Source organism: Uloborus diversus, chromosome 5 (assembly GCF_026930045.1).
Source record: "Uloborus diversus isolate 005 chromosome 5, Udiv.v.3.1, whole genome shotgun sequence".
In the NCBI taxonomy this organism is placed as follows: domain Eukaryota; kingdom Metazoa; phylum Arthropoda; class Arachnida; order Araneae; family Uloboridae; genus Uloborus; species Uloborus diversus.
This window is the reverse complement of record NC_072735.1, coordinates 167,407,964-167,420,180: the sequence shown is the minus strand read 5'-3', so window position 1 is coordinate 167,420,180 and position 12,217 is coordinate 167,407,964. Positions and strand designations below refer to the sequence as shown.

Here is a 12,217-nt window from a genome sequence, read left to right as displayed (position 1 = left end):
TTATTTATTTATTTTGAGTCAAAGAAACAAATTACTGTTTTATGTGAAATATTATACTACTTGTGCATATTGTGCTATTTTTTAAATATAAATAATATGTTGTTTAATATATATTTATGTGTTTTTACTCCAAATTATACTCATTTAATGACACTGCGGACAATGCCTTCAGCGCTCTTTAGTATTGACTTCTTACTACCATATCATATTGAACTATAATTTAGAATTTCTTAATGTTTGGGGCTGTGTTTTGCAATTTGCGTTGTATGAGTAACTAACTCTATTTAGTTTACTAATTTGTTATATATGTGTGTGTGTTTTGTTAATAAATCGTATCTTATACACATTTCTAAAACCCTACCTGAAACAAAAGTCTGGCCCTGAGATTTTAACTCGCAATTTTCTTCCCTTCCAGAACTACAAAGGGATGAATTGGAGTACATAGGATGAAGTGGTGTACTTGCCTGATCCGTCGGCCAAGGAAGAAGCGGACCCCTGCATCCCCCGGAGAGGGTCCGCCTTCTCGCCGCAACTCTCCTCCCGGAATCCCGCGGCGGGCTGTTCGGCGTCGGGCTCTTTGTCAGTGTCCCTCTCCTTGCCCGAGTCGTCGTCGTGGGATTCGGCTTTGTTGCGCGGCTCCCACGTCATCTTGTTCTCCTTTTTCAGGCGGCGACGGGCGTTCGCGAACCAAGTTGAGACCTGAGGATGGAGAGAAAAATCACGCATCACAGTCGGAAGTGGATCATATTTCTACAGTGTTTTTCAAGCAGGGATCCAGGGTCGAAAGTCGACCATTCTCGTATCAAACCATTCCGATGCTTCGTCAAACATATTTATTTGTTTTTATTGATTATAAGGGAAAAAAAATATTTTAAAATAAATTGTTGAAAAAAATAGCATTAATTATTAAAATAAATTATTGATAACAACTAATTAACTCAATTACCATAAAGAACAGGAGTTTTATGTATAAACATTGTTATAACTCAAAATTTAAAAAAAAAAAAAAAAAAGGCCAATCATTTTTAGTAGAACTGGCGTTTTTTTTTTTTTCTTTTCAATCTCGAAATGGTTTTAAACTTGGAAAATGGTCATTTGAAATAATCGGAGCTAGAGAAAATCTGGAAAAAAGTACGGCTGCTTTTGGAAAATCGATGTTGAAATGCCGGAAAGTAGACTCGTTAAGATCTAGGAGAACTAGTTCTTTTTTAAGACAATTAAAATTTAAAAAGAAAACAAAGAAAGCAAATATATATATATATATATATATATATATATATATATATATATATATATATATATATATATATATATATATATATCGGGGGAGAAATCAATAAAAAAGTAGTAGAACAACGATAATTAAGGAATTTTTTTTCTTTTTGCGGGGCAATCGTCATAAATTCTTTTAAGGAAACTATTTTGGACACATTTTTAGAGAATTGATAGTCTTTACGCGAAAAGAACGTTTTAAGAGCTCGTTATAAAAGCTTCACTTTCCTTCTCATCATCCTCGAGTTTTCAATGAGAATCTTTCGCGGATCCCCGCTCCTTGGCTCCCTTCTAAAGCTCTATAAATCACACACCCCTTTTCAATTCTCCTTGCTCTCTGCCCCAGTTAAATAAGTAAATAAACCCAATAAATAAAACCTCATTTTCTTTCTAGGGTCAGATGAATGAGTGACGTATTGAGCGCTGGTTGTGCGAAGCTGAAAGAGGGGGAGGCAAAAATGTATTTTTATTTATAAATGTATTTAAAAAGTTTACTTTCCGTATGTTTTAAACACAATTCAATGAAAAATTCTAAAAGCAAAATGCCCCTCACGACTAAAGTCCTATCCTCTCTCAGAAATGCATTGCTCCTTTTGAAGGATTCTGCAACCGTCGGAAAAATTTCGCCTTTTACGACGATTCTCTGAACTACGGGAGAAATTCATACTCAAATATTACTAAATTTTCATCGATTTGACGAAAAGTTGTAATTTGAAAGCGGCGTGTTTTTAAAAAGACGAGGGTTGTTAGAAAGGTACCCCACTTTTTTTGTTCTGAAACCTGATTGATATGAATCAAGAGCCTTTGCATGAGCTGACCTTGAAACATTGCGCGTGCATGAATTATTTTTCCCGTCTATCAATACCGTCAGTCCCTTGCAAACAGAGTTTGACCGACGTAGTATGTAGGACTCTCGTTTTTGAAATTTCAAGAAAAATTAAGGTTCGACTGAAGCATCGTAACTGCAGCAAACTTCGCAAAAATCTGGGCAACAGCTCAGGGTAAACCATTCGAAAGATGCAGACGGCTTTTAGTGACGATTTCTCACACTTGATTTCGACATTTTAGGCGAAAAACAAACTCCTGTATTTCAAGAGGCTCTTTAATCACCCCTTTGCGACTTCTGGCTGCCCCCTAAACTTAAGAGGTGATTGAAAGGTTAGTGCTGCTCCATTCGCTTCGTCGTTTTACTTAAAATTAAAATATCCGACGGGGGCACGACACTTTACACCAGTCTAACTCTGTTTGCCAGTAACTGAATGAATTGACAGGCGATAAAAAAAACTCACGCATGTGCAGAAAGGTTCAAAGTCGTCTTACGCAAATGCTCTTGACTCATATCCATGAGGATTTCAACTAAAAATATATGTACTCCAAGAGTTTGGTAACTTTACTGCAAAGCTAGAGAAAGAGTGGGTATCATAGAGGTTTTCTTTTGTCTTCTGTTGTTACTTTTTGTTATTTGTTTGTTCATATCTTAATCTGTTTTGATGTCAGAATTGTGCTTTTACCCGCCATTCGAAATAAGAAAAAAACCTTTCTAACAGCACTCGTATTTATTTCTGTAGTTCTCCGAGTACCAAGAATTGTGCGTGTAAGATGGTTTTCATAAATGAAAACCAAGCTTTTTTAAACAAAACTGGGTTACCTGCGTGAGCGTCATCTTGGTGATGATGGCCAGCATGATCTTCTCTCCCTTGGTGGGATAAGGGTTCTTCCTGTGCTCATTTAGCCAGGCTTTCAGGGTGCTGGTGGAGTCCCGGGTCACGTTCTTTCGCCGAGCTCCATTGAAGTCCAGACCGCCGTACCTATAAGGAAACGATACATTAAAACGATCTGCTAACCAAACGGCTCAAATCAAATCAAATTTCCATATTATAGATGGGAAAAAAACCTTCCTACGAAGGAATGGAAAGCGAAGTTTTATTAAGCATACGTTGCAGCCTCGGATAGGAGGGTCTTATGGAAGTCATCCCTCCCCCCCCCCTTCTTAATGACCAAATACAGTCTACAACTGCTTTTTTTACTTCCTTTAACTTTAGCACATGTGAACTCCTCCCCTTTCTGATACTTAAAGTAAGTGCAAAACTCTTTAAACTATGAAGCAAGAGGAGAGTTTTTAGAAATAATCCCTTTCAAAACTTGCCACTTACACTATAAGTTGATTTTCTGACAAAGTAAAGAAATAAATAACAGATGCTTCGATATATTTCCAAAAATAGTAATTTTCTGCGCTGAATCGACCGTAGTGCTAAGGGGATGTCCACAAATGATGTCACGATTGGTGGAGTAGGGAGCTCGTGAAATTGTGAGAGTTTGTGATAAGGAAGAGGAAGCGGGGCTTAATGTCCACCAAAAAAAGTTCAGAAGTCCTGTAATCCCCAAAACTTTCTTTTTACACTAAATAGTCTGAATTTCACCTAAAATGCTGATATTTGCTTAAAATTAAAAACAAGTGCAGGAGCTCAGCTCCCGTGAGTTCCTATGTAAGTTAGGCCTCCTTTACACGAGGTTAATTTAATTGAATCGACTTTCGAACTGACGGTTAAAGAAGTAAAAGGAATCTCCCGAGATCCTTCACACGACAGTCAGCTCATCAGGCACACCAGGTTAATGTGCCGCTATCATTCTCATCCTGATGAGTTGAATTAACTTTTTAATTGATTCAACTCAGCGGGACAGTTGCCAAGCTTTCGCCCGACACACGAGTAAAACTAGTTGAGTCAACTCGGTTCAGTTTTAACAGTGTTGTGGAGCAGCTGCTCGAATCAATCAATCAATTCGGTTTACTGGAAGAAAAGCTGATACAACTAACCACCTCGTGTGTAGGAAGCCTTAACCCCTGGGAGGGAGAAGTTACAAACGGTGTGACAACACGATTTTTTTTTTAATAAGAATATGGTTATGAAAAATAGTGACAAGTGAAGAAGGTGGGGGAGGGTTAGATGAAATGTGGCACTTTGAGAGAAGGGGGGAGAGGGGTGTCAAAAATATTGAAATAAGTGTCATATCAATTAAAGACATCCCCTAAAAGAAAAGGGGGAACATGGAAGTTCAGCATATCTGTTTGATACCTGCTTAGTAGTCCCGAAAGCATCAACAGTTAGATGGCAAGGCGACTTTTAAAAAATTTGCTTGAGTTAAATTAACACTTAAAATAAGCATTTGGGAAAAGCTAAAAAGACCTTCATTCATTTCCAGATAAATAAAGGTTGATAATCTGGCACATAAAATGTGTGACAAAGAATTACTGTTGTTTATCAGTTGAAGTTAGATTAAAAAACCGTGTCCTTTTCGGCGGAATTTGCGAAAATGTTTCATATTCCTATGCGGCAATATTTTTGTTATGAAGTCAACGAAATGTATTTTGGAGAAGAGAGGTCACAGAATTAAGTGATCGGGCTCTTTTCAAAGGACGAAAAATCGGTGAAACTATCCTTTGTTTTTTTCCAATGTTTTAATGAATTGATTAAAACGTGGTTCTCTTAAAATGTGTCTCACAGTAAAACTGAGTGAAATTTGAAGCGATATTTAGAAAAAATTCAAAAATGATTTTTCTCCCTTTAATTTTGAAATTTCTATTAATTGATTTTTCCACATGAAAGTTGTTTTATTCACTAATAACACTTCTTAATGTACACATCAGATAAAAAAAAAATAAGAAAATTTACTTAAGTCAAATGTGCCGAGTCCCCTTGGAGAAAAATATTGAATTATAGCTGTCCAAAAAAGTTTCCGCTTCTCTTTTTGCCCTCAAATAACGTCCAAAAAGTTGATGAAAGCTTAATTACAAAGTAATTCATACCTATTGATTGCAACAGTGACAATTATTTAATCTCAGACTTATTATTGGTTATGCCTAAGTTAATGATCACGTCCTTGTATTTAGGACTCGACTACTTATTGATACCATTTATTCCACCACTAAACTACTTCAACTCCCAGAACTATGATTTGTTGATTCCAGTGTGACGTCACTAGGAACAGATACATCTATGCTACGCGATAACCATAGCAACAGGAATATGTTGTTCCAGTCGCAATCGGTGTAAATTCACCATTAAAAGAACCCGAATGTTGCAAACTACTTTAAGTCAAAGTTTTGATCAATCTTGTGGCATTGAATTAGATTCAGAGTACTTTTCGTTTAATAACGGCAACCATTGCAATCCTTGATAATAAATATTTTATCGATACCTTGAGAATTAAGATTTTCCAGCGAAGGTTAGAGAACGAAAAATTAATTTCTTTAATGATCTCCTCACTGTTTGTATTAAATATGAATATTATTAAAGTAACAATTGAAATAAATAATTTCTACAAATTGCAAGGGCAAATATTCAATTAAGCTCATGAATTGCAAAATGCGGAGAGCCATATTGACTTTCTACGTAGTTATTAAAAACCCAATTAAAGTAAAATATTTCCTAAAGATCTGAAGAACTGTAGCTTACTAATTCAATAACCTGCCAATTTGGGACCAAAATACATTATTTCTTATTTACCAAATCAACAATCAAACACAGGCACTAGCCATCAAATGCGCATTCAATGATAATCATCTTGTGAGCTTTGTTTTTAATGATGATTAAGAATTTTGTAACATTGTAAATTTGAAGTAGAGCCAATAAAGAGGTTAATGAGAGATCAAGGCAAGAGTATTGTTAGCCCAATATCTATCTGGGGTTAAAGAACCACAACTCAAAAAAAAACTCGGAAAAAATAAATAAATAAAAAATTACCAAACCCAGAAAATATCAAAACTACTAACCGTATACACTTCTGAGAAACTCGTACTAAATTTCTTCTTTTTATAAAATTAATGTGGATATAATTTTATAAATAGGAGATTGTGGTGTGTCCTCTATCATTCCTGCAAGATTTCTCCTCAATATCACAAGCCACTTCATTTATTTATAAGAAAGTCTATTTTTGTCAAAAAAAAAAAAAAGAACGCCCCTGAGTACAGTCAGTATAGGATAAATGGAAAACTTAAATTGCATATCTAAACTGGCAAGGAAGGAGAAAATCGTAACTGTTTTTCATAATCTTCCAAGTGCTAAATAATGTTGCTTAAAACCAGTAATATTGTGTTAGCTCTGCTGGAAACAACTTTTTTCGCAGTGTTATCTTCAAACAGCGATGATGCCTTCACAGCAAAACTATCCAGATATCTGATTAAAGTGAAAAACCAACGTAAGCAAAGCACAAATTTTGAACAAGATGTCTTCTTTATGTTTCATTAGGTCTTCGCTCACCAATAGTTTAGTTTCAAAAAAGTTCAAATTGTGATAACACAGTTTGCTTTTTCCTCATATTTCTATTTATCCTAACTGAAACTTTGTAAAATATTATAGCACTGAATACTAGGAGTGCGATATCGATGTCGATGTTTTGGAAACATCGATGTTTTACTTTCGATGTTTTTGAACCATCGATGTTTTGGTTTCGATGTTTTTTCGATGTTTTTGCATTTTAATTGAAAATTATTATAAAGTTTGCTCCAATTTTCTCACTAGGTAATTAAGTTTACTTACGGAGTTAATTTTAAAAAAATCTTTTTTTTTTTTTTTTTTTGCACCCATTTTATAAGATCAGTTTTTCTGGGTAGAGGATGATTTTTGGGAAGATCACTACAAGATAGTAGAAGATTAACTAGAGAGTGAGGAAGAGGTCAAAGCTATTGGAAGAACCTAACACTGGTAGTCTGGTGCCAGAACTTGCAGTCTATTTTAAGGCTCCTGTTCTTAAACTAAAGGAAAATCCTATATGTTACTACGGTGAAAATTATAACTTTAAAAATTTAGAGCTGGTAAAGGTTGCTTTAAAGTATTTGATAGTGATATCAACTTCTGTTCCATCGAAAAGAGATGTTTCTCTGACTGGTGGAATAGTCTGTGAAAAGAAATGCGCTTCTGGAGGACAAAGTAAACAAACTTCTTTTTCTCCAAACTGTCAACACCAATATTCTGGGTTACTTATCGATTTCCCTCAACAAGTCGTCCCTCTATTACTTAAAATTTGTGTTTAATTATTAACTAACATTACAACACATATTTCTTGCTCTTAAAAATAATTGTTAAAATTAATTTTGTATTTTTAAAATAATTACCACAACTTTTTCTCACCATTCAACTGACGGTAAGTGCTATGATACATTTTTTCCTTGATTCTTTTAGGATGTAAATTTACTTTTAGTTTCATTCAGTTTGAAAATATTTCGTTATTACTATAACTAGTTTGTATTAATCAGTGCTTGTCTTATTATCAATTTTTGTGTTACTATAATACCAAGATGCTGCGAAATTATTCTTATTAAATTATGTTCATGATTTGATGTTCAGTATTTTCAACATATTTTTCGGGTACGTATTCTTTTGCATTGCTTACCTTAGTGTAGTATATTCAAAAATGTATGTTATACATTGATAAAAAGATTGATGTTTGGAAGCATCGATGTTTTTTGGTCGATGTATCAATACCACCGATGTTTAAATTTCTAGCATCGATGTTTTGAAACATCGATATTTTGCCATCGATGTCACACCTCTACTGAATACTGATTATTTCAAACGCATTTTTCTTTTTGTTAAAAAATTGGAAAAACCATCACATTCAAATTTATCTTTAAAACTGAAACTGCACGTCATAGAGGTTGCATTTAAAAGCACAAAGAGTACACACACACACACACACACACACACACACACACACACACACACACACACACACACATATATATATATATATATATATATATATATATATATATATATATATATACATAGTTTCAAGTAAAAAACAATTTTTTCATTCAAGTTTTACGGAGCTAAGAATGACATGCCCTTCTAAGATATAATAAAAAGCCATTTTCTTTTCAAAAGAATTCTTTTACAAGAGAACTTGGAAATTCAAAATGACTTTTTTTCATATCATTTTTATTGCCGCATTTATGGAAAACGTTACTGCAATTCATTTTTAAGTGGGCACGATACCGCCAAACCCATCAATGCTTCCACTTACACTAAGTATTATTCCCCTCATTTTCGTAATCGCGTGCTCATTCGATGTCATTACTTCATCATTAAAAATTATTGCTTTTCAAATGATCCGTCGAAACACCATGTGTGTGCTATATCTGTTCACTGTCGCTCGTCAAATTATTTCGCGAAAGATGTCCTCCGCATAAATTTAAACAAGAAGTTCGTCCAGAACAAAGCAAACCCTATCTGTCTGCATACCAACATCGATTACTATCAGCAATATATCTGTCCCAATTAGCTAACGATCCAAAATATTGTAACAATACCTTCCACCAAATTAAACCAATTTTTGACTGTCACAGAGCTCAGTTATTTGCTATAAACACAATACCAAATTCTCTTTTTAGAGCAGTTAGATAGTGTGTTTTAGTAAATTCCAACTAAAAATGATACTTAAATAGAGACATGTAAAGTTCAAAAACTTGTTTTTCCTATATGTAGGGAAACAAACGTAAAGAAATTTATTGCAGAACTGAATTACAGAAAAAAAATATATAAAATTTTGAGTATGAATCGGTGAGAAAGTAAATAAAAAAGTGTAAACAATTACACAAAACGCTTTACACACTTAACTTCAAACAGGAAGTATAATACTGTGTTCAAAAATAAAAAATGTTCGTTTTTTGATTGTTGCCAAAATAATGACAAAAATACTAACTTTAAATGGAAAAAAAAACTTCCTCTTTGTAAGCATACGAATAAAGAATAAAATCCCTTGCTTGTATTTCTTTTGTATCAAAAATAAAGAGCTTTGAATTTACTAAATCAATCGTCATTTCGCTTTTTGTTATGATTTTTTTTCCACTTCTTGAAAAAAAATAAAATGACTTCATGAAGCTCAGTAATTTTCTCAGTATTTTCGTAGCAAAAATAAGTTTCGTATTTTCAGTTTCTTTTGATGAAAAGACTTTAAAAGACGTTAAAATACTTCAGTATGTAATTAACAACTTTGGCTCCTGGACTAGTTCAGTTGAGTCGAAAAAGAAAAGGAAGAAACGAAACGTTTCTTGTAAAACAAAAACACTTTTCTCCTGTTTCTTTTATTTTTCAATCAAAATGAAGCGTCGGAGCAACATATTGTGCCATGACCTCAAGCACCCATTCAGCTTGTGCTCTTTTCTAAGCTCACAATAGCCATCCGGCACTTTGCATAAAATGTTTCCTTTAAAATTCACAGCATTATAAGCACAATAGCACTTCCATTAAAATTCACAGCACCGTTTCCCTCAGCTTGATTTAGAACAGGGGTTTCCAACCTACTGCCCACGGGCCAAATTTTACTCGACCCGCGGAAAGCTTACAAACTGAAAACAATTTTCCTTTTTTTTTTTTTTTTTTTGATAATATCACATTTCTTTTCAAGCATTTTGAAAGAAAGCAAAGTAAAGAATATATCAAAAGCCACTACTAAGCATGGTCGTAATCAGAGGTCGTAGTCTGGCTACCCCTCTCCTCACCATAGACATGGCTATCGATCGCAGGTAGCCATGCTCTAGAAGAGTCTTCTTCACTTTCCTCTCTAAAGTCCTCAAAGATAGTTTGAAATTGCATTTTTTGGTCAAAACATTTCTGGAGGATTGTCGCCTACCTGTTCCATCCTCCTCATTTGAGCAAAAATATCCTCAAATAGTGTGTTGGTGACGTTAATTTCAATCGATTTCCGGGGAGAGATTCCGAGGGGCACTTTTCAAACGTCTCAACATATATAGCTTAAAATTGCGTTTTTTAAACTTCAGTATCAAAATATTTCTGGAACAGGTCCTGAATTCTGACCATTCTTTTAACCCCATCAAAGGTATCCTGAAATATGTTTCTTGGGACTTCATTCCCAAAAAGGTTTAGAAGAGAGGATCTGAACCTTTCTCATGGCCTTGATGTCACAAATCACCAAAGATAATGTTAAATTGCGTTTTAAAATTGTAACATGTAAAGAGACAAAGCCTTTGACATCACTAAAGATAAACTAAAATTGACCTCATTTTTGAAAAAGAATTTTCTGGAGAGAATAACAACCTCTCTTTCCCTTGATTTTATTGAAATTGCTTGAAAATTCGAATTTTGATGTGAATTTTGAAAATTTCTTCCGAGGTAGAAGCTGAAACTTGTTCCACCGACCTTGTCTAATACCACCAAAAATTGACTAAAACTGTGTTTTTAAGACTTCAATTTTGAATATTTTTCAGAGAGATATGGCTGCATTTCCTCATCTCTCGAAGACAGCATAAAACGTTTAAGGAGTTATAACTTTTGGCATCTTGGTATCTATCTTTGCTTCATAGCAATAAATTACTCAAAAAGAATTTCTCAGTGTTAGACATATCTTACATTTTGTAAATTCGTTTATTTCTCTTCAAAAATTGAACTTTAGTTTAGAAAATTGGAGCAAGATGGGTGGCACAGGCGGCGGCAGCGTCAAGTCTTTGCCTGGCCTCGAAAAATCAAAGATACGACACTCAGCGAAGGGGCAGTTAAAAACCGTAACGGTGACGAAGGGGGAGGGGGTAGGATTAATAAAATCATCTGAATTGAAACATTTTTGAATTGTTGGCCCGCCTTACCTCAAAAAATTTATAATGTGGTCCTTGAGCAAAAAAGGTTGGAAACCCATGATCTATATATATATATATATATATATATATATATATATATACACTGGTGTGAAAAATTAAGGACGAGACGGTTTTTTCAATACAACTTTGTACAAAAGCTTTCCATATCAACACATTTAATACCGTAAGATCCCCAATACGTAAGGACATGTGTAATGTAAGCAACACTTACTAAAAGAGAAATCAGAAGGATAAAAAGAAGCTTTATTGGAAAAGTAGCATGGAGCGCAATGCGACTGAAGGCCGAAACATCCCTGTGATGGGTGTCCAGCAAGAAACATCCGGTCTTTAGTAGGGGATATGATCTTCCCCGACTGCTAGGCAGGTTTCACAGCGTCTGTCCATGCTGAGAATGAGGGTGTCAATGAGTTGTTGAGGCATTGCTGCCCATTCGTCTTGCAGCGCCAATCGAAGCTCCCGAATCGTTACTGGTGGTAAGGTACGAGCTGCCAAGTGTCTGCCTAGAAAATCCCATACATGCTCGATGGGGTTGAGATCCGGAGATCGTGCCGGCCAATCCATACGTTCAATATCCTCACTCTCTAAGAGCTGTTCGGCAGCTACTGTGCGATGACATGGTGCATTGTCGTCCATGAAAAGGAACTGCGGACCCATAGCGCCTCTAAAAAAACGCACATATGGAAGAAGAATCTCGTTACAATAACGGGTCCCGTTGACTGAACCTGCGTCGAAGATGTGAAGTTATGTACGACTACCAAGCATGATGCCTCCCCAAACGAGAACACCGCGACCTCCATACCTGTCCCTTTCAATGATGTTCGAGGGATGATTGCGGCTTCCCCGCTCTCTCCAGATGAGTATGCGATGAGAATCGCTACTCAGACTGAATCTGCTCTCATCTGTAAAGAGTACTCGTCCCCATTCATTGTGTCTCCAATTCCGGTGTTCCCGGCACCACAGAGACGCCTTCTCCGATGGGCAGGCGTTAGAGGTACACACCGTATAGGGCGTCGTGCAAACAGACCACCACCGTGCAGTCTTCTGGCCACGGTAAAACGCGATATCGGTCGTCTAGTCGCCTGTGTCGTGTGTCTAGCGATTTCTCCCGCTGTCTGCCGCCTGTTTGACAATATACCGGTCATCTGCGGATGTGGTTCCTCGTGGACGACCACTACTGAACCCCTGGATAGCTGTTCCTGTAGTTTGAAATTGTCTCCAAAGTCGTGAAACGATGCTGTGAGCAATTCCGAACTCTGCAGCCACACTTGTCACACTGCGGCCTTCCTCCAACTTCCCAATGATTCGACCTGGGTAAAAGCATCCAGATGTCGT

The 12,217-nt window shown here is 35.8% G+C and overlaps 1 protein-coding gene across 1 annotated transcript in view; it reads right to left on the bottom strand.

Moving 5' to 3' along the window:
- Positions 1–417: 417 nt before the first annotated feature.
- Positions 418–12,217, bottom strand: part of LOC129223264 (homeobox protein caupolican-like) — a 30,194-nt gene continuing 18,394 nt past the window's right edge. The window contains exons 4-5 of the mRNA XM_054857830.1: positions 2,921–3,080; positions 418–699 (exon numbers count right to left, since the gene is read on the bottom strand). Of these exons, the coding sequence (XP_054713805.1) occupies positions 418–699; positions 2,921–3,080 (442 nt within the window). The remainder of the gene's footprint in view (positions 700–2,920; positions 3,081–12,217) is intronic.